The following is a 22,512-nucleotide window of genomic DNA, read 5'->3' on the forward strand; positions in this document are numbered from 1 at the left end:
CACTAAGTGAAATAAGCCCGTCACAAAAAGACAAATACTGTATCATTCCACTTATATGAGGGACCTCGAGTAGTCAAGTTCACAGAGACAGAAAGTAGAATTGTGGATGTCAGGGACTGAGGGGAGGGGGGAGATGGGGAGCCGTTGTTTCCTGGACACAAAGTTTCAATTTTGCAAGATGAAAAGAGTTCTGGAGATGGATGGTGGTGATGGCTGTACAACGATTTGAATGTCCTAAAGGCACTGAGCTGTGCACTTAACCACGGTCACTATGGTAAATTTTATGTTATGTATATTTTACCACATTTTTTTAAATGTTGTATTTTTTAAAAGAGAGAAGGAAAGAAAAAAACAGCATCAGAATAAAGTGTGGCCGCACCCACCACCATGCCCAGGGAGGAGCTGCCCAGGGCAGACCTTCCTGCCAGCCCAGCTCACATCTGTGGGTGGGTGTCTTGGGAAGTAACCAGCCTTCTTCTGTCCTGTTCTGTCCCAGCTGCTGCTGGTGTGGGTACCTGCTCTCTAAGGGAGAGGCCACTGCTCTCACTGGCTCTCAGCTGTGATGTCCGGTCACTCCTCCTTCCGCCTGGAGCAGCCCCACCCAGGGTGCAAGCCCATCCAGTGGCCCTTATGAAGTGATGATCACTCCGACCAGCAGGTCAGTGCCCTCTGGGAAGGGATGAGGATGGAGATGTGGTCTGAAGGAGGGAAAAATGGGACTTCCCTGGCAGTCCAGTAGTTGGGATGCCAAGCTTCCAATGCAGGGGGTGCGGGTTCAATCCCTGGTTAGGGAACTAAGATCCTACATGCCTTGTGGCGCAGCCAAAAAAATTAAAAAAAAAAAAAAAAAAGGACATAGTCACCTGTGATTACAGATATGCCAGGACTAGCCAGCCCAAAGCTTGCATAGGTGCCCTTCTGAAGCTGCAAAGGGGGTGAGGGAGATGGATCCCCACTTTACCTTCCACCAGAGAAGAGAGAGGCAAGCAGAGGTCTAGGGTTTGGGACCTTGGGTAAGTCATTTCCCCCGTTCTGTGCCTCAGTTTCCACGTTTATAAAATGGGCGTATCGATACCCAGCTAACGTGCCTCCTGGGCTGTCGTGAGGATCAAATGATAAAGCGGATGTGAAAGCACAATGTACAGCACAAGTGCTCCGAAAATTCAGGGCCGGGGGTGATGGTAAGAAGCAGCGATGTCCCTCGTCCTAAGCTCTCCCTGACGGCTGGGCTGCAAGGACCTGACGTGCCATCTTGGCCTGCCCTGGGGCCCCCCCAGGGCCACTGAATCCTCACACCCTTGTGGTGCGGCCTCAAGCCCTGTATCGTCACAGGAGGGAGGCATAGGCCTGACACAAGGATAGTCTTGCACTGCAAGGCAGTTGCAGAGCTGGGCTCGGAGTCCATCTGACTGCTAGAAATGCTCTTCCCATCACACCCGCAGCTTTCCAACTCAGCAGAAGTCCCCCAGGAGTCCCAGGAGGCCCTCGCAGAGGGGGAGGGGACGCAGACCCTCCATGCTGCCCACCCCACTCTGGGCACAGCTCCTCTTCAGCCTACTTATATACTGGTGGGACTTCCCTGGTGGTCCAGTGGTTAAGACTCTGCGCTCCCAATGCAGGGGGCTCGGATACGATCCCTGGTTGGGGAGCTAAGATCCCACAGGCCCTGTGGTGCAGCCAAAAAATATATATATAATAAATATATATTATATATATAATAAATACGTATTATAATATGTATTTATTATATATGTAAATATATATTTACATAACATTTGTTTGCATTTGAAATATAACTTCTACTGCTTTACAAAAATGTATTAATTACCTAATTTCTTAAATGCTTTCTGGGGACGTCCCTGGCCGTCCAGTGTTGAGCAATCTGCACTCCCACTGCAGAGGGCACTGGTTCCATCCCTGGTGGAGGAGCTAAGATCCCAGAAGCCACCTGGTGCGACCAAAAAAATAATAAAATAAAATAAAATAAAATAAAATAAAATAAAATAAAATAAAATAAAATAAAATAAAATACTTTCTGATCACCCTCAGTCAGTGGCCTGGCAGAGTGGAAAGCATTATAACTCTCCCTAAAGGGTTTCAGAGAGTGGAGGCGACTGTAGGAGCTCCATCCCCAAGAGGCGCCTCTGCTATAGTCCAGCTCTGCCCCTGCTGGGACGCCTCTGTCACCTTCCCCACCCCCTAGCAGGCACTGGCTGGGCCCTGCTAGAGACCTGGGCTGCCTATAAGGTTCAGGGCTGAGACCTTGTGGGCGCCTGAAAAGGAGGCATGTGACCCTTCCTCTCTTCACCCTCATGGGGGGGAGGGGCGGCGAGTAGCAAACTCCCACTCCAGGGGCAGGTAAGAAGGGGGAGGGTTGTGCCCTGCCCCGACCCCACGCAAGTGGGCACGACTCTCCCCTCCCCACTGCCGTGGCTCTCTGCAGGGGTGGAAGATGGTACCAGTCAACCCCGAGCCGGAGGAGGAGCCCGAAGCCGCTGCCGAGAGATGGAGGACCCCACGCCTGAGCCCGTCTTCGTCGACGTGGACAAAGGACTGACCTTGGCCTGCTTCGTCTTCCTCTGCCTCTTCCTCGTCGTGATGATCATTCGCTGCGCCAAGGTCATCATGGACCCTTACAGCGCCATCCCCACATCCACCTGGGAGGAGCAGCACCTGGATGACTGAGGCGCGGGCTGGGCGGGTGCAGCCGGGAAGGGCAGAGACCCCGGCGCTCTCTGGACAGGGCTGCCCCAGGATGCGCCTCTGTCCCTTGGCCGGCAGCCAGCCAGCCCATGGAGGCGAGCATGGATGTGGCCCCCAGGGATGGAGAAGGCTCACCTTAGCCTTGCCTGTTCTCACAGGAGCAGCAGGGTGAGATTGCAGGGATGCTGTGGGTGTTGCGCTGGTGGACCAGTCTGGGGATAAGAGCCCTGGACCGGGTGTCAGGAGACCCAGGTTCAAGTCTGGAGAATCACTGTGAGACTATGGAGTGGTTACCTTCCCTGGCTCGAAAGCACCTTTTGGCATTGGGTACAGGACAGACACCCACCATCATACAACAGTGGCCTCGTTTTGAGAAGACTCTTGCCCTTAACATGCAAAGTAGCACACGCACTAGCCCTGGAGGCTCCCAGCACAGACTTCCACCTGAACGCCAGCCCCGTCCCAATGGGCCAGCAATGGAGCGAGTGGTGACCCGGGAAAGGAGATGGAAGGTTTGTCACCCCAAATTTGCAAAAGGCACAAGAGCTGCTTCCCAGCAGTATTTTTTTTAAACTAAAATATAGAGGGGTATATTTTTCCTGTTATAAATGAAATGTGCATTTTAGAAGTTTGGGGAAATACAGAAGAAAGAGAAGGAAAGGGGGAAAATAACACTTACAATCCCACCTCTCCAAAGCCACCATTTTGATATATTTTCTCCCAGCATTTTATACACATATTTTTAAACAGTCAGTCATACTGTGTGCATGGTGTTGTATCCCTTCATATTAGAGCATGAATACTTTCTCATTGCATCAAACACGCTTCATAGCCATCATTTTGACTGGCTGCAGAGTATTCCATCAGGTGGATAAGTCATAGTTTCATAATTATCTCCTTTGGTCATACATTTCTTGTTTTTTTTTTCACTAACTTTTCCCCACACAAAATTATTTCACCCAGTGACCTCTTAGAGCACAGTTATGAGATGAATATTGGACAGAAAGACCTGGTTTTAGTCCTGTTAGTCACTCTAAGGCTGTGTGACCTTGAGCAAGTCACTTCACTTCTCTGTGCCTCCAGTCCCTCATTTTATAAAGGGGAGGGAAAGCCTTGCCCTTTTTGTTTTGTGCAAACCTCATGCGAATGAAAGGACAGAAGGGGGAGTGCTTTGAATGTAAATGTGCTGTGGGGAGAGGCAAGGAATAAGTTATGGATAATGAGTCTTCTCCCTCTTTTCCCACCCTTCTGACCTCCACCCACACCCCATCACTTACATCTAAGACCTTGCAGCAAGAATACTGGACCAGAGCCAACAAACCTGGTCCCAGGTCCCTACTCCTCTGCTTCCTTGCTGAATGACCCAAAATAAGTCAGCTTCTCTGAGCCCCAGTTTCCTCATCTGTAAAATGAGGGAAAAACATCTACCTCACAAGGTTGTTGTGAGGCTGAAATGAGAGAACACGGGCAAACATTAGTGTCTTTTCTTGATTTTATCACCCCAGGAGAAGCCAGGAGTCTGAGCTGGGAGAAAGAGAGGAATGGATTCCCCCCTCTCTGCAGACCCTGGAACCCTGGGCTTACCTCAGTTCCCAGGGCCACTTCTGAAAGGCCAAATCTCCCAGCCAGGAATCCTGGTCAGAGGAATACTCACAGCAACCTCTCCCAGCACCTGACCTCAAGGGACATGGTGTCTATTAATTTACGTAATTATCATTGTCAACAGTATTCCCACAAACACAATATGAGGTTAAACGAGACCACCAGAACTCCCCCTTCTTCTGAATGCATCTATTCCATCCCTCTAAGGCACACTTGCCATCCCCATCAGAAGTGACCTGCAGCTGTGAAGAAGCTCAAGGCCCCCTTCCCAGCACCTGCATCCCAGATATGCGTCCTACTCCATCCCAGGCCACCTGGGAAATGGGGTTTCCAAGGCACCATCACCACCAGGTGACCACTGAAAGTAAACAAAGCCACAGCTTTTCAGGCAGCATTCCAGGGCATATCCAGCTGTCCCCCCTGCCCCCACCCCCCGCCCCACCTGGCACTGTGTGGGATGCACAAAGGGACAGCTGGCAAAGGCAGTGGACCGAGATGCATTGGAGGCTCTGTGTGAGGGGAGGATCTAGAGCAAGGATTTTGTACATTGCCTCAGGCCCAACAGCAGCCTTCACTCTGCAGCCTACCTCAGATACCAAGCACTTCTGTGAAAAGCTCATCAGCGTGGATTTACAATGCAAATCTCAACCAACTCCCAATCAGTGAATAACAGATCATGAGGAACAAGAAGAAGTCTTGAAGACCTCACTTGAAGATACTTTAGTGCTCTCAGGAGTGAAAAACAGGTGCCTGAGGGCCTTGCTACTGAAACCACGATGAAGGACAAATGACATCTGCAACATTGAGGCACTTGTTAGAAATCCAAAATCACGGACCCCCACTCCAGACCTACAGAATCACAGTCTCTGGAGATGGGGCCCAGGAATCTCTTAGCGAGATCTACCAAGCGATTTGTATGCATGTTCAAGTTTGAGAAGCACTGCCCTGGGGGTCCTTTGGTCTCAGTTATTTCTTTTCCACACCTAGATTTGCTAATATTTCCCACCCTATCTCTTGACTCTCTTTTTGGTGGCAAAGGGAAATCATAACATTTCAGAAAAAGATGGAAAATTTCAAAATCACTCCTCATCGAAGCCTCCACAAAAGAGTGATTTCCATTGTGTGGCCACGGGTTCCCTTCTAATCCTTGTCCGTGTGCAAGATATATTTTTTTCATCAAAGCCTTCAGTTACATCATGTAAATCAGTATCCCCTAACATCTCATCGTAAGCATGTTTCTGCTACAGTCTTCCTATTTATCATTTTAGTGGCTATAAACCATGCCATCTAGTGCATGTACATAGTTATCCAGGGTCCTATAGTACTTGATTTGCCTTCATTTTCCCTATTACATGTTACAAAATAAAGAAAAGAAAGCTAAAGACAGATATGATGAACCCTGGGGCTTGCTCAGGATGGTGGGGAATAAGTATTTAAGTTACACCCCCTCCATCTTAGAGGCACATGGGGGAGGGACAGCCATCTAAATATCTGATCATATTAAGGGGAAAAACCAACTGAAATCTCAAGCTTCTGTTGTTGCTTTAGCTGCTAAAGGATGGAGGAGACGGTCCTTTGTCATCAGGGCATCCTAGCCAGTGTATAGCTAGCTGAAATGAAGTTTGGGGTTTGGGATAGAGAGGCAAACTGTCCAGCAAAAGAAATGAAGAGAATTTTTGAAGACTGGAAGCTGGCAGAGAACAAATGAAAAGTATCAGAGAGCGAGGCATTGGCCCGAATCCAGGACTTCAGGCAAAGTATGATGGGTGAGAAACTCCCCACTGCAGGGAAGGGGTGATGGATTTTCCAGACAGCGATGTCTCGTGGCTGATTTTAAGTTGTTGCCTGTTCTGTGCTCTGCTGCAGTCCCTTCATGTCACTCCAAACTCTCAGTAAAGTCTGATACACAATCCATTTTGTGGCAGTGGTATCTGGGGGCAGTAAAGACATCTGGGTGGTGGGTGATGTGAAGGAATGCGATCTGGAAAGGGATAGTCCTCCCAGGGACAAGTGAAGTAGCAGAAATAGGCGGCAGCACGAAACCAGAAAGGAACTATACTCCAATAAAAATTAATTTAAAAAAATAAAGAAATCAGAATGATGGTCGCTAGCATGAACGTGACTCCTGAGAATGCTCAGATAGGCTGATACGAATAGAGCACACTATGATATAGCCTGGTATATCGATTCCCAACATCTCTATTTCATTTTTTTCCAGTTAGTGGCTGAAATATCTACATGTTCTTATTGAGCTGAAAAACCCATGACTCCCTCTCCTATAAAACTGCCCCAGGATTTCGAGGCTAACTCAATCCCAAAGGAGCCGGTCCTGCTTCCAGACATCAGTTGGAGAGAATTTCAAAGCCTGGTGTGTTCACCCGTGTGGTTACAGCCCCGCAGCATCGCTGTTGGAGATGGGTCTGGCATGTGTGACAGAGGAGAACCCGCAGTGCCCTCTTTGGTTTATGGCCCAGGCAGCTGGGAGGTGCTTGAGCTAAGCTCCCTGGTCCACGTTCACATGCCCAGTCATTCGTCCAAACAGCACAGCCAGGTTGGCTGTGTCCGGAGGGACAGGCAGCCTGAGCCATACCAGCCCTCCCCCTGAATCCTCACGTCCTTGATCATCACCAGCTAAGACTCTCCCTCCTTCCTGGGGCGTTTGTCTTTTGGGACCAGTATCACTCAGAATCCTCGCAGGAAAGAGATGCACACCCAAAGCATTAATTGAAGAAGGTTCAGTGAAAGAATATTTACAGAGGTTGGGCGGGGTTGAGGGAAACAAAAGGGAATGACAAAATACCCATGGATGGGCCACAGTGTGAGTCCGTTACCACTTGGGCCTGAAGTGACAAGGAGAAGGAGGGATGTTCCCAGAATACAGTGGGAGCTGTAACAATGAGAGAGGAGTCCCCCAACAGAAGCCATGGCCACAGGTAGACAATCAAAATGCAACCCAGTGAAAAGAGAATACGTACCTTGATTTCTCACCTTCTTCCCTCTACTCTCCTGTCCCATCAGCCAAAAACAACAGAAGCTAAAGGACAGGGGACTCTGGTGATATGGTTAATGTACCTTAGCAGACTAGAAAAAATGAAAACTAACCAGTACAATGCACCCCTATTACCACTAAGCATCCATCGTAGATGGGGAAAATATATATGTCCCCACACAGGGGACATATAAAGTCTATCAACAACCACATTGTCTGAGGTTGCTATCAATTTAGTCCCACTCTCCCCTGGAACTTACATTGTAATGTATCCACCTCTAGGTGAGCGAATGAAACTAGTCATACAAAGCATAGCTGCTAGAGTTCTCTCTTCTATGGCTGGTCTGGAGGCCTAGGTTGATAACCACAGTGTCATTCTTCTGCCACCCATTCCACATCCCCTCTACCTTCTGGCAGTCCCTCCACTGCTGGCATCTTCTAGCCAGTAGGATGGCCCAAATCTTCGTTCACAGAAGATCCAAGTTCTTGGTGCCCTGTCTTTTTCAGCTGCCAGTTTCCACAGATCTCCACCCCATCAAAGAACTTGACAAGACCTTGAAGGCCTCCCCTGGAAGCATTTTTGAATGCTCAGGAGAGAACAGGTGCCCTAGGACAGCGCTACTCACGCTACGGTCCCGGGACAGATAGTGTCAGCATCACTGGGGAGTTTGCTGGGAATCTAAATGCATGCCCCCACCCCAGACCTACAGAATAGGATACGGGATTGAGACAGCCTGAGACCTGGGACCCTTTGCTGCAAAACTTGCACCTGGACACACCTCTCCTTGAGCTACAAAATACAAAGAATCTATATGGGACTAAAAATAACTGTGCATGTGCAGTTGGGGCAAATTCTGGACGAAAAAGATACAAAAAAGACAAAACAAAACAAAATTTAAAAAACTGTCATTTCTCAAGAGCCAGGAGCAAAAACAGGGTGTTCGGAGCAAAAGCAGGGTCCAGCACATGCCCCCTGCACTCAACACCACCTAAGGGGCGGGCAGACCACCTAAGCCACCCCTCCATCCCGACCCCATACACCCCTACCCTCACCCCATGTAAGGAACCAGCTCGCCCTCCCCAGCAAGCGAGCAAGGGAACCTGTTGTTTGTTCTCACTCCTCCCCTGCTGCAGCAGCGGCCCCCATAAAGCCTTGCCTGAATTTCTTGTCTGGCCTCTAGTCGGTTTCTATTGACTGGGGAAGGCCAAGAACCCTGGTTGGTATTAGGATGAGGAGTCATGAGAGATTCCCCAGTGAATCCCTGGATTCCAGAGCTAGTCCTCCTTGCCCTCATTGTATAGCAACAACCCCATTTCCCCTCAGATACTGGAATAACTCACCCTGATGGCGCAGTGATCCCCTTCTCCGCCTACTAGTGCAAGGCGAGGAGACCCAAACGGCTCCAGGATGATCTCAGTTTCCAATTTAACAGACCCATAACTATGTTCCCCGGTGGAAATATTTCCTTTTTGTTACTAGGAATTTCCAAACCCACCAGGTCCAAGGTTACAAGGATGGAAAGCAAAAATTCTGCAACTGGATTATTAGGTATCCCAGTGAGAGGACTCACTCACTTCCATCCCTTGGTTCCCAGACTAGCATCATCCAGCTCGGGAGAAGATGCCGCTGTCTCTGGTTTAAGGTGAATACTGCATCCTGTAGGTCGGCCACCATAACTGAGCCTTCCACGGGCCATTCTAAATTTCAGTCATAGTTCAGTCTCTCTGTAAATCATTCCAGCAGGATGTCCCAGCCTTATAATTGTGGTAAGCAGCTTGGCAAAGTTATAGCCATTTCATTCTAAAACATGAGCAGGGCCAATAAAAATCCACATGTGGATAATTTTTCGGAATTCTCTATGTTGCACAGTTTCCTACAGAATTGGTTTCAGTTATTTATGCATTTGAAAGAGTGCTCCATAATTGTTGTAGCCTACAAACAGAAACAGGTAACGGAAAATAACAGGAGAAGTAACACATAAATCATCAATTGACTGCTATCTCAAAATAGCAAATATGTCCATTTGAGGCTGAATTCTGCTATGTTTATATATTTATGAAAGACCTGAAAAAAAATTCTAACGAGAAATATTTTCTTACTTCATATTTTGTGTCATTCAGAGTATTCCTACTCATGTCTACTGTGTTCATGAAATTCACTTCTTAATTCTTTCAAATGTACCTGGCCCTGCTTGATACACTAAGCACTGAATTAGGATGGATTCTACTACTAACGTGCATTTTGACTTTCTCCAGATTTCTACCTTGAACCCTAGACAAGTATGTTCAGCTGCTTACTTGACGTCTTCACTTGGACATCTAACACCATCTTTAACACAGCATGTCCAACCCGGAAGTTCTGATTGTACCCTAGGAGCTTATTTCACTGCAGCGCTCTCCATCCCAGCGGATACAACTCCATCCTGAAAGTCACTGTCAATGTCTTTCTCTCTTGTTCTTGGAAAGCTCTTGTTCTAAGTATACAATTGCCTGTTTCCTCGCTGCCTTCAAGTTGTGCTAACACCTCAACTTCTCAATGAGGCTTATCTACCTTATTTCATCCTGTGGCCTGTCCCTGTCCCCACCTCTCCTCATCAGTTCTTGCTCTTCTTCACTCCGCTCCTGTTTTTTTTGGTTTTTTTTTCCCCAATAGCATTTATAACTTCCTAACATACCATATAACTTACTTATTATATTTGTTTATTTTCTGCTCCTCCTCCACTGCCCAACTAAAATTGTGAGCTCCCTAGGGGAAGGGATGGTCTCTTATGCCCCTGGATGTAACCCAAACACCAACAACAGTGCTCCAGTAAAATCTGTTGAATAAATATGTCACTTAAAAAAAAAATTTCAATCATGCCAACTGCTTCTGGGTGATGAGGCACGCAGTAAACCAGTGAATTTCCTGACCATGAACCCATAGCTGTGCTTCCTTCACAAATGAGTTCCCTGGTGGTCCAGTGGTTAAGACTTTGCCTTCCAATGCAAGGGGTGCAGGTTCGATCCATGGTCAGGGAGCTAAGATCCCACATGCCTGGCAACCAAAAAACCAAAACATAAAACAGAAGTAATATTGTAACAAATTCAATAAAGACTTTAAAAGTGGTCCACATTTTTAAAAAAAAATCTTTAAAAAAACAAAACAAAACAAAATGAGTTCTCTGGTTGAAGGTCATGTTTGTGAGCTATGCTGAGATGAATGAAACACTGCAAATGGTGATGAGGGCAGGGGTAGCTAATCCATATCCAGACTAGTAACTTCTTCCCACCACCCTCCATGATGGAAGGGGTCCAGTGTAATCAACTTGCCACTGGCGGCTGGCCTGTCTCCCACAACCTTCCCCTGGGGAATGATGCCATATATCAGGGGCTGGGCGTGAGCCTCATGGTGGGCAGGATGCATACCCAGAAGTGATGGAGACCAACCAGGTGAGCCTTAGTGAGGGAACGTCCATGTTGTTAAACCCATGGACAGCCTCCATCCCTTCCGCTGTGGTCACTTTGTTCACAGTACCATTGAGCATGCTCCAGAATGGAGAGGTGAAGGGTCTCGCATCCCCAAGTTGGGTCATCGTGTCCACCTGACTCCTGAGAGAGAACCTTCTCTGCAGTGGATACCTGTTGATGGGCATTTAGGTGGCACGTGAATGTCTTCACATTCAGGGCTCCTTCAAAGACATCCTTCTACATACATCCCCCCAAGACTGCCTTGAATCATCTCTTTCAACCTCACACAGTTGGGTCAGCACTCTGATTCTCCTACTGAGGAAAGTTAGGAGGTCCAGACAGCATCTTTATCCGCCACAGACACTTCCTGTATCACTGGGTCTGCTGGAGCTTAAGGCTCAAGTGGTCATCAGGTAGCTTTCATCACAGCCTGAACTGTTCTGGAGCCCTTGACTGATCTGGGTCCCATTCAAAACCAGCAGCCTTATGATGCACCCGGTGAATGCAGCAGAGTGGCACACAAATGTGCTACATGTTGCCTCAAACACCCAAAGAGGCCCATCATCCATGAAGCCTCCTTCTTCACGATAGATGACATAAGGAAGAGCAAGGTTTCTCACCTATGCGAGGATATCCCAACACACCCCCGACCACCGGAACCCTGGAAACTCCTCCAATATGGCAGGCTCCTGGGCTTCGGTACGGGTTTTCTCTCCCCCCACTGGCAAGCATGTGCCATTTGTGGTGCTAGCTGCTTCCCACCCAGCAGAGCCAGTGAGCATAATGGCATCCATATAACGGACACTCGTGAGGTTCTGGGGGTTGTCAAGGTGATCAGGGTCCCATAAAATACAACAGAGAGGAGGAGAACTGGCAGATCCCTGAGGTAATGCAATTAAGGGGTACCACTGTCTCCTGCCCGATGAAGGTGAACTCTTTTTCATTATCTTTATTGATTGGGATGCAGTAGAAAGTATTCTCTGGTACAGTGGTTCTCAAACCATAGCGTGCAACAGAATCACCTGGAAAGCTTGTTCTAGCACAACTTCTGGACCCCAATCCTAGAAGTTTTAATTCAGGTGATCTTGTCAGTCCTTTAATTTGTCAGTCAAAGTTCTATAAATTTGGGGGGGGGGTTAATTAATTTTTTTAATTTAGATATAGGTGATTTACAATGTTGTGTTAATTTCTGCTGTATAGCAAAGTGGAAGTCCTATCATTTGTATTTTTAATAAGCTCCAAGGTCCTTGCCTTAGCTAAGAGACATTATCGACACACACAATTACCTAGCATTGCACAGTTACCTGGCAATGCAGCTCCACAAGCCAGACCTTGGACCAGATCCTTAGCCGTGTCTGTCCTGCGGCTAAGGGAAGTCATTTTACCATGGCATGCATGCCTTCTGCTTCTCCCTCTGACACTTCAGTTATGAATTCAAGATTTGGAGTTTATCTTCCTCTTTATGTAAACTCTCCCAGGTGATCAAGAGCAGCCCAGCCATTCTAGAATCCATGTAATAACAATGTTCCCATAGCAACTGCCAGTGATTCTTCTCCTAATGCTTTACTCTCAAACTGCACTCCATCCTACACCACTACTTGATAATATTTTTTTTCTTCACATATCCCCATATCCCCTCCCTCCTACCCTCCCTATCCCAGCCCTCTAAGTCATCACCCATCATGAAGTTGATCTCCCTGTGTTATGCAGCAGCTTCCCACTAGCTATCTATTTTACATTTGGTAGTGTATATATGTCAATGCTACTCTCTCACTTCGTCCCAGCTTCCCCTGATTATATTTTGATAATTGTGATAGCATTACATGCCACAGACAATGTCCTACCTCCCTCAATAAAGAGGTTGCCCTGTGCTCATCAGATATGCAGGGAACCCAATTCCAGAACCTTATCTTCAGAGTCTGTTTCCTGATGCCAATCCTGGTACCAATGGCTTTATTAGTCAGGAAACAATTGAAGAGGGTTTAATCGATTGAAGAGGGTTTAATTTAGGGACTATTTTCAAAAATGTAAGCAGGGTTAAGAAAACCAGCAAAAGCTGGTGATTAGCTCAGGATTGATGACAATGAGAAGTCATTACCACCTCTTGCTTGGGGAGGGAACTGTGGTACCAGAAACAAGCAAGGGTTGTTGAGCCATAGGTAGGCAGGGGGACACTGGGACAGAGCCACCTAAACCCGAGCCAGGCAGGGAAGGAGTGAGGAGCCTAAATACTCCTGCCTTCTTTCTCCTCCTACATTCCAAATGCCAACCAGAAGCCAGAGGGCATGAGCCTGGGTGATGTCATCCACAGAGGTCATCCTCCTCCCAGGAGACAGCAGGGCAGGGAAGGATGACGAGTAGATCTCGAGGAACAGGGAGAGAATAACCTACACTGAGCCCTAGATGCTCTTCCCTGCCAACAGATGTTAGGCATAGCCCAAAGAGTGCGCCAAAACCAACTTTCTAACTTTGAATACTTGGGAAAGGGGATCAGAGTGTCAGTCATTGATGCCTCTTGGGCTTCTTGTGAAGTTTGGTCCACTCGCTCCCCTCCCTTCTGCACCAAGGTCGGGGTGACCTTGCTAAGTTCTGTTGTACTCCCTTCTCCAAGATAAGGAGCATCCGCTGGCCCTCATACAATAATTAAGAGGGACCACCAGACTCAGAATCCCTCAGCCTGACTACACAGAGAAGCAGCTGGTTAATACATGCCTCCCCCAGCAATCACACTCTATATTAGAAGCCACCCCCATTTCTTACCAGTCAATCCATTAAGTTGGGGAATGTTGGGTTTCACCCTGAAGGTAGAACGGGGACCCCGGCTTCCTATGAACATACAATAAGGAAAGAATGACCGCAGAGGTCTAAGAGGCGGGATGGCACTCAGCAGGCTGAAACTTGGGCTTCAATGACCACCCTTACGCACATGATTTTTCCCTTCTCTTGGATTACCAAATATAGCTCTAATATAATTTTTTTTCTTTCAAGATAATGATTTTATTTGCTTTGGATATAGATTCTGGAGTGGGATTACTGAATCATACAGTAGTTCTACTTTTAATTTTTTGAGGGTCCGCCATGGAGATCGCCATAGTGTCTGCACCAGTTTACATTCCCACTAACAGTGCACAAGGATTCCTTTTCTCCACACCTCACAAACACGCATTTCTTGTCTTTTTGATGATGGCCTTTCTGACAGGTGTGACGCGAGTCTCACTGTGGTTTTGATTTGCATTTCCCTGATGATAAGGACGTAGAGCATCTTCTCATGGACCTGTTGGCCATTTGTATGTCTTCTTTGAAAAAATAAAGAATTTTTAATTAGGGCATACACATTGTTTTGTAGACATAACGCTGTTGCACATTTAACAGACCACAGCATAGTGTCAGCATGGTTTTCATATGCACTGGGAAACCAAAACGAAATTCATGTGAATCACGATATTGTGATATTCACTCTATTGTGGTGGTCTGAAATGGAACCCATAGTATCTCCAAAGAATGCCTTAAGTAATCAAAACAGTATGGAATTGGCACAAAAACAGTCATAGATCAATGGAACAGAATCAAAAGGCCAGAAATAAACCCATGCAAATGTGATCAATTAATTTTTGATAGAGGAGTCAAGAATATACAATGGGAAAAGAATAGTCTATTCAGTAAATGGTGTTGGGAAAAGTTTCCAACGCAAAACAATAAAGCTGGACCTCTATCTTACACCACACACAAAAATCAACTCAAAATGTGTTGAAGGATTGAACATAGGACTTGAAACCATAAAACTCCTAGAAGAAAACATTGGAAAAAAACTCCTTGACGTTGGACTTGGCAATATTTTTTTTTTATTCGACACTAAAAGTGAAGGAACAAAAGCAAAACTAAACCAGCAGGACAACGTTAAACTTATAACTTCTGCAAAGCAAAGGAAACAACAGCAAAACGAAAAGGTAATCTGTGGAAAGGGAGAAAATTTTTGTAAGCCACATACCCGATAAGGAGTTAATATCCAAAATATACAAGGAACTCGTATAACTCAATAGCAAAAAAACAAATAATTCAATTAAAAATGAGCCAAAAACCTGAACAGACATTTTTTCTAATATAATTTGAAAGAAGAGCTTTGTGTTGAGCTCATAGCTAAGAAACATAAATGCCAAACACATTTATGAGCAGCTGCTGTGTAACGGGGGGGTTGGACACAGAGATGAGTCAGGCACAGCCCTGCCCTTGAGAAGCTCACTTCCATAGGTCAAACTCAAAGTTCCAACTACTGACCCACAATTTGCTAGCCTCAATATTAAATTTTCTGAAGCTGGTCGTGGTACTGTGGTTATGTAAGAAAATATCCGGGTGCTTAGAATATACTCAGAAGTATTTAAGGATAAAGGACCACAATATATGTAAATTACCCTTAAATGGCCCAGATGATATACACATTTACATATAGCACATTGGAGAGCATAAATATATGTACATGTAAAGACAGAGAGCACAAATAATACAGCAAATGGGGTAAAAAGTTAACAATAGGTAAGCACGGCCAGAGACTTCATGGTGTTCTTTATACTACCCTAATTCTTACATGTTTTCTGTAAGTTTGAAATTATTTCCAAATAAAACGATTTGTTTTGATGGTAATAAAATTTTATCATTTCTCAAAAAAAAAAAAAAAACCCCACAATTTACCAGGCTGAGAAAAGTGTTGCCCTAGAAGTTCAAAGTTGCAGCATCCAGTCTCAGCTCTGCCACTCACTAGCTATGTGAAATGAACAAGTCTCTTCATTTATACAGAAAATATCAGAGACAGTGTGGGGTCCAGAGACAAAGAAGCAATATTGCCCATAGGCCTGGGTAAGAGGTGGGCTCTCCCTGGGATCCCTGCCCTGGAGGGCCCAGCTTATCTCACACACACACACACACACACACACACACACACACACACACGAATGTATTCAGGAGCACGTGGGCCCCTCTCCCCCTGGGATGCAGCCTGACGTGGCCCCACCTGTTTCCTACATGACCTCTCAAGAGTCATACTGCCCAGGCCCCAGGGGAAAACCTCTTCATAACGCTGGGCTGTGTCTTCCAAGTAAAAGTGCCCACCTGAATGCCACGCAGCTGTGTGGTGGGTCACTGCCCATGCTGGCGGGAGGCATGGGCTCCCTCCTGCGAGGCGGGCAGGGGAGCGGAAGCACTTCGGTAAGAGAAGAGACTGATTAGGTCATTCAGTACTTCCAGCATGAATGCAACTGATTCTCGCCCCAAACCGTGTCATTTCTCAGTCTTACCCAAAATTCATTTTCTTGCTTGTTTTCCAGTTTGTGGTTCTGGCATGATGTTCACAGCAGCTGCTCATGGCAATTAGGGCACATTTTGCAATGTTAACTAATTCATATTAATTTATATATACATAAGTCTCGACATAACATAAATGGAGAGTGATACTAGTTCTTCACTTTGGCAGCCAGCTGGATACTGAATACCAGGACTGCCAACAGTTTTATTTTTATAAAAAGTACTTAATAGGATTTAATTGAATTTTTTTAAAATAAATTTAAACATTTGAACTTGATTTAAATAAGCTGGATATGAAATGTTAATGTTCTTTAATTATAATTTGTATCTTGCCTTTTAATTTTAATTGATAATTTTGAATCTCAAAGAAAAATAACTGGAAATGAATATAAAGTAAATTTTTCTATTTAAAACATTTAAGGTTTTGATGAAAATATTTACATTTCATACACTTTGAGTATAACTCAATTTACTTTGTAATCATTTCTATTAGTCTGTCAATAAAACCCAAAATATGTGAAAAGCTTAAGACAGGATAATTAGTGATTCGAATGAAATTAAGGCAAGAAAGACTAACTTCAAAAATAAAATTTTATTTTAAAAATATTGATATAGCAGCTCATGAATGTGTGCATCTTTAATGCTCATGCCAACATTACCATCTCATCAACGCTCTTCAAGTGCAATGATAATTATATTCATTTGTGCTCTGATATTTTGCCAGTTTTCAAGCATATAAAAACCATAGCTTTGCAAATATTTTTGTTTTGTAATTATGCAAATGTGCATGCCAAGGTAGGAGACTAGAGAGCATTTAACAGTTTGTAGCTTCACTTATATCTCTTAAATATTGAGACAAGCGGGTCTCCATGTGCATTCTTGGCCAAGCAGGGGTGGGCCTCTAAATACAACATAATCTCTGTCCCCAGTAACCTCCCAGATATTCATCCATTTATTTAGCACACATATATTGAGTGCCTGCTCTGTGCTAGTTAGGCACTGAGGCACCGGGCTGGGTACTGAAGAACTTTCCATGAGCAAAAGCGGACTCTGCCCCCAGGAGCTTCAAATCTAATGAAGACAGACATTGCTCAACAATCATGACAACAGTGTATTCATCTCTGGGATCAAGTCCTCTGTAGACACACAGATGTTCCATCCAGATCCCACTTCCAGAAAGGTCTTATTGTGCCAGCTTTTGTGTGCTGTTGCCAGACAGCCTCAAAATAAGACTGGCCCCAGTCTTAGTTTCTTTCTAAGAGAAGGAAAAAAAAAACAAAACCAAAGAGACAAAATACAGACCCTTCAAGCAAGCATCAATCGTAACCATCTCCCATAGATCCGTGGTTCTTTGAGTCACATTCTGCCTCTCCCTCAGCCCTGGGGTATCAGAGAGGATAGAGAGAGAGGAATACACAGAAAACAAACTCTTACTCCGGAATACAACCCTGCCACATTAATCTTTCTGGGGTTGCTAAAAGGAACATGCTTCCAAACTAAAGAAAGAAAAGAAAATTTTAAATGTAACCACTTTGGCGTTCCATTTTGGTATCAAGAATCTTTGCGATAATTATTATGATCCTTAAATTCCGAAAATTCCCTTGTTTTCAAAAACATCATCTTGGCCCAAATCTACCCTCATCCTCAGAATAGCTCTAAATGGCATTTCAAGGGTAAACCAGTGTGAGTGAGGCAGAGAAGTCCTATGGTGAAAGCAACAAGGCTCCTCTTTCCTTGCTCCCCACCCTCCCCCAGAGCAGGAGCGGGGGCTCCTGGGCCCCGGTACTGAGTCCAGGGCAGTGGCATGCCCGTGCGTCCAGCCAGCTCCCACTGACACCCTCCAGAATAAACTCCAGCAGGCCCTGCCTGCCAGAAACATCTCTGAGCTTGCTCCTCCTGATCAAGCGAAGTGTAAAATGGATTCTATTCTCAGGTACATAGTCATCCATTTATATCCATCATGGGCCACTGCTTAAAACAGGAAGCATGAATGAAGTATGAGTTAATAACGAAGATATCATGATAATTACGGCCACTTTGCCTTGGGATGTTCATCACCAGATTTGTTCGTCACCGAGCTCCATCTGTCTGATCAAACGTATCCAGTGCTTAACATACCATTGTTAAAAAGAGAAAATTTGGCCATGAAAGTCATTTTTTGTCTATTTCATTGTCAGTATACCCAGATAGGTTTCAGCGAGCTCGGTTCCCAAACTAAAGACCGTTAAATTCACTTGTCATCTGGAGCTGGCAATGGGAACTTCAAGATCGAGGCTGGATACCAAGGAGGCTTATGTTGCCGAAGGTCAAGGGAAAGCAATCGTTGGTGAAAGCCCACGCCAGACCCCCTATTAACGTCCACCCTGTGTGCGTCTCGGACTCCAGCGCCGGATCCAGCAGGTTCGTCCAGGATCACCAGTGCCTAAGGCCATGAAGTGCACGGTGAGGGGATAAGGATGTGACCTCCATACCTGGCATCAGCATTCTCTGGTGCCAGCGGGCAAGTGGATTGATAATGATTTTTAGATGACCTCTGCCTATGACCCAGGGACCTCTGGTGAAGCTTTGCCATGTGCAATAGCCGATCAGGCACATTTAGGTGAGGAAAACAAGATGGGCCACTCATGCAGGCTGATGCCAGCAGACAGACCTAAGGGAAGAATCCCAAACACGAAGTGAGAAACAGAGGTTTCAATGGAGTCAGTAGGAGCACAGCCCGCAGGAATTCAAAACAAACCCAAGGAAGACTCTGGTTTTCCAAATTCAGAGAGTACGTGTTTGGATCAATCTCATCTAGATAGAAGGGCTCTAGGAGACCCTGGCGACTCTATAGTAAGTCTCCTACATACGAACCTTCAAGTTGCAAACTTTAAAAGATGCGAACGTGCGTTCACGTGTCCAATCATGTAAGTTAGTTCACGTGCTTTTGTGTACTTTATTATATAGTAATGTACAGAGTACAGTAGTACAGGATCTTTATTTCAAGCCCAGGATGTCTGGAAGCAAGCGTAAAAGCAGTGGTATACAGCCGATTGTGTTAGTTGGGTACCTAGGTTAACTTTGTTGGACTTACCAACGTGGTCTCGGAACAGAACTCGTTCGTATGTACAGGATTTACTGTACAGGATTTACTGTACAGGATTTCCACTGAAATCAGTAAAACATTGGAGACTATGGCCCCAGGGTACAGTTTCATGGAATAAAATCAGCTGTACAAGAGCAACTCAGCCTCAGAGCACAACGCTTGGGCTCTGCCTTGTGTGGTGGAGACTACTAGCTGCTCCCCACCGCCCAACCCAGGATTCATCCTCTCCTTCTTCTTCAGCAACCAAGCTCTGATTTTAAACTGAGGAAGCAATGTGTTCAGTTAAAAGACGATATTCCCAGCCTTCCTTGCAATAAGGTGTGGTCTTGTGACTATGTTCTTGGCAATAAAACACAAGAAAAGTGTGGTATGGGACTCCCAGGAACGCTGCTCAAAGGGTACGTAACTCAGCTAGGAGGAGGGCCCTTCGGCCCTTCATCCCCCCAACCCCCACCTCTTTATTTTCTCTTTTTGTAGGCCTGGAACTTGGATGTATTAGCTGGAGCTCCAGCAGCTTTTTGTATCACGAGGTGACCTTAAGATTAAAAACCATGTGCTGAGGATGAGGACCTTGGGTCCCTAATGACACTGTGGAGTTGCCATACAAGCTCCAGACTTCCTGGCTGCAAAATGCTTTTAGGTGAGAAAGAAATACCAGCCTCCTAAATGTTTGTTAGAATTGACAGACATGCTCCACCCTCAGGTCTTTGCATTGGCTGGACCCTCTGCCTGGAGCACTCTGCCCCAGATGTTCATCCCTCACTTTCTTCAGCTGTCCAGCAAAAAAGCACTCAGAACCTAAGTCACTAGGCCTTCTCTGACCACCCTGTTTATAATGGCGTCCATGTCCCCACTGGTCCGTAGAGCCCATCCCCATCTGTCACAGTATATATCTTTTCCTCATCTGTTTGTTTCCTGTCTGCCTCCCTTCACTAGGAAGTAATCACCACAAGGGCACCAGGGCATCACAAGGCACAGCTATTCTGTGACTGCTACACCTCCTGTGCCTAGAACAGTGCCTGACACAGAGAAGGCACTCAGTAAAGATTTGGTGAATGAATGAAGGAACAAGTAGCGTGATCTGATGGGCAGGCTCCGCAGGCTCAGTCATCCTCCCAGACCCTAGTGTGGGGTCCATTAGGCCCAAGATGAGTCACCGGGCATCCTCTTCCCCTGTGGTCACCAGGAACCAGGCTGCCTGTCTGCAGTGGGTAGGGCAGAGGAGACGGGGAAGGGCTCACTCTTCTGGCTCTGGTGGGCTTGCAAGGGGAGAAAAGCGAGCCCCTGGCCCTTTTCCTGCCCTCTCACAGTTCAGGTGTGTGAACCCATGACTTGCAGGCTTGGTCCAAAGTTCATCATGTCCTGACACAGCTACAGGGCCCTTGAACCAAGTCTGCACCCCATGTACATCCATCAGTCAGCCCCAAGAAATGCTGACCGTGAGAGGTACTGTGATGGGTAAACTGATGTGTCAACCTGGCTGAGCGGTGGTACCCAGATATTTGGTCAAACATTAGTCTAAATGTGGCTGTGAAGGTATTTTTCAGATGAGATTAACATTTACGTCGGTGGACTTGGAGTAAAGCAGATTATCCTCTATAATATGGGTGGGCCTCATCTACTCAGTTGAAGCCCTTAAGAGAAAAAAGCCTGATCTCCCTGGAAGAGGAGGGGATTCTGCAGCAGACCACCTTCAGACTCAAACTGAAGCTCTTCCCTGGGTCTCGAGGCTGCGGCCCACCCTGCAGATTTTGGACTTGCCAAGCCTCCACAATCACATGAGCCAATTCCTTAAAATAAATGTCTCTCTATATATACATCCTCTTGGTTCTGTTTCTCTGGAAGACTCTGAACTAATACAAGTGCCATTCTTTTTCTATATTCCAGAGAATACTGGGAGGCCTAGGATGTCTGATGGAAAACATAAGACCCTTGGCCTCACTAATGAGAACTAGAAAGCAAATTAATGAATGTCTCTCAAGGAAGTGGTACACACCTTGACCCACTGGGTCAACCAAGAACACAAGCAGGCACTGCGCACTCACAGCCGTGCGGGCTCAAAGCAAGGAGACAGAGCATGATGGCTTTATTACTGAATGAAGAACCAGGCCTGCAGACACAGTGGGGGCCCCTGGTTCCCCCAGGGAGGTGGAGGGGGCTGGGCTCAAGCCTCGTGTTTCCAGGAGAGCAGAGAGAACCTCACACGGGTGAGAGGGCAGGCAGCACTTTTCCTGCACACTGGCCGAAGCCAATGCGGTACCCGTCGCCCTGGCAGTGTCCTGCAACAGAGGAGGACAGGGGTCAGCCACGAAGCCGCTGGGCTCAGGGGAACCAATGCCCAAGCAGCCACAGTGCCAGTCAGCACACAGCTGGGCCCAAGGCAGGAAGGCGCCCTCAGAATGACAAACAGGTGTTTTCAACAGAAAAACAAACCCTCCCCAGAGGCTGGGCAGAGCCGCAGGAGCACCAAGACGGAACTCCAGGCCCGGCCTACAGTCAGGGACAAGCAGTGCAAGGGTGGCACGCTGGCTTTCCCGAGAGGTAAAGGAAGAAGTATAGGTCAACTCTCCCTGCGTGAGCCTGAGTTCAAATCCTAGCTCTGCTAATTAGCCTGAGGCCAGACCTCCTGGCTCCACGACCTTGGGTCCCCCGGAACTCAGTTTCGTTTCTTTTCTAATATTTATTTATTTGGCTGCGCCAGGTCTTAGTTGCAGCACATGGGATCTTCACTGCAGCATGTGGGCTCCTTTAGTTGCAGCATGTGGGATCTAGTCCCCTGACCAGGGATCGAACCCAGGCCCCCTGCATTGGGAGTGCAGAGTCTTAACCACTGGACCACCAGAGAAGTCTTTGGAACTCAGTTTCCTCATCTGTGAAATGGAGCTAATGATAGAACCCACTGTGCAGGGCTGTTGCAAAGCTGATATGAATTAATACACAGAGAACTCTGAGAAGAGTGCCTGGTCCAGGATAAATGCTCAGTGTCAGCTATTATGACAATTATAAGCTGGTGGCTCGGGGGCAACTTGTTTGACCTCTGAGCTCAGCCCCCTTGTCTGCAAATGCGAATAGTAATCCTTACCTCTCAGGGTTGTGAGGATTCAATGAAACACCGAGGTGAAGCTCTAGCATGACATCTCCCCCAGAGCAGATGTTTAACAGATGTTTCATTCAATTCCACTTCAACAGAAAGGGAGGGAGGTGGAGGCCCTTGTCCCTGAACCTGAGAAGGGTCCATTGAGTGGGAGCAGCCCGTCTAGGTATGCGTTAGAGCAGAAAAGCCTATGAGGTGCTGGGAGAGCAGCATGGAGGAGACGGGAGCAGAAGAGAGGGAACATTGGAGCTGGGACTTGACAGGTGGATAGGAGTTCACCAGGGGAGACACAATGAA

At 46.5% G+C, this 22,512-nt stretch overlaps 2 protein-coding genes across 4 annotated transcripts in view; one reads left to right on the forward strand and one right to left on the reverse strand.

Annotated features, from left to right (window-relative positions):
• Nucleotides 1-502: 502 nt before the first annotated feature.
• CTXND1 (cortexin domain containing 1) lies at nt 503-10,107 on the forward strand. 2 transcript variants are annotated; one of them, XR_009051453.1, is made up of 2 exons: nt 503-658; nt 9,551-10,107. XR_009051453.1 is itself a non-coding variant. In XM_057723383.1 (2 exons), exon 2 carries the CDS (start codon nt 2,506-2,508, stop codon nt 2,683-2,685), a length of 180 nt encoding a protein of 59 aa, XP_057579366.1. In that variant the 5' UTR covers nt 503-658; nt 2,444-2,505; the 3' UTR covers nt 2,686-2,756. The 2 variants fall into 2 exon arrangements, 1 of the variants encoding a protein (XP_057579366.1); XM_057723383.1 differs by lacking the exon at nt 9,551-10,107 and adding an exon at nt 2,444-2,756.
• Nucleotides 10,108-21,174: 11,067 nt separating this feature from the next.
• Nucleotides 21,175-22,512, reverse strand: part of FAH (fumarylacetoacetate hydrolase) — a 36,512-nt gene continuing 35,174 nt past the window's right edge. For both annotated transcript variants that reach the window (XM_057723600.1, XM_057723599.1), the window contains one exon: nt 21,175-21,400. In XM_057723600.1, the coding sequence (XP_057579583.1) occupies nt 21,321-21,400 (80 nt within the window). In that variant the 3' untranslated portion in view covers nt 21,175-21,320. The remainder of the gene's footprint in view (nt 21,401-22,512) is intronic.

The sequence above is a fragment of the Hippopotamus amphibius genome, chromosome 2, assembly GCF_030028045.1.
Source record: "Hippopotamus amphibius kiboko isolate mHipAmp2 chromosome 2, mHipAmp2.hap2, whole genome shotgun sequence".
Lineage (NCBI taxonomy): Eukaryota > Metazoa > Chordata > Mammalia > Artiodactyla > Hippopotamidae > Hippopotamus > Hippopotamus amphibius.

Bases quoted from the DNA above. Each gene is read 5' to 3' on its own strand.
- CTXND1 (XM_057723383.1), top strand. From the start codon at position 2,506: ATGGAGGACCCCACGCCTGAGCCCGTCTTCGTCGACGTGGACAAAGGA.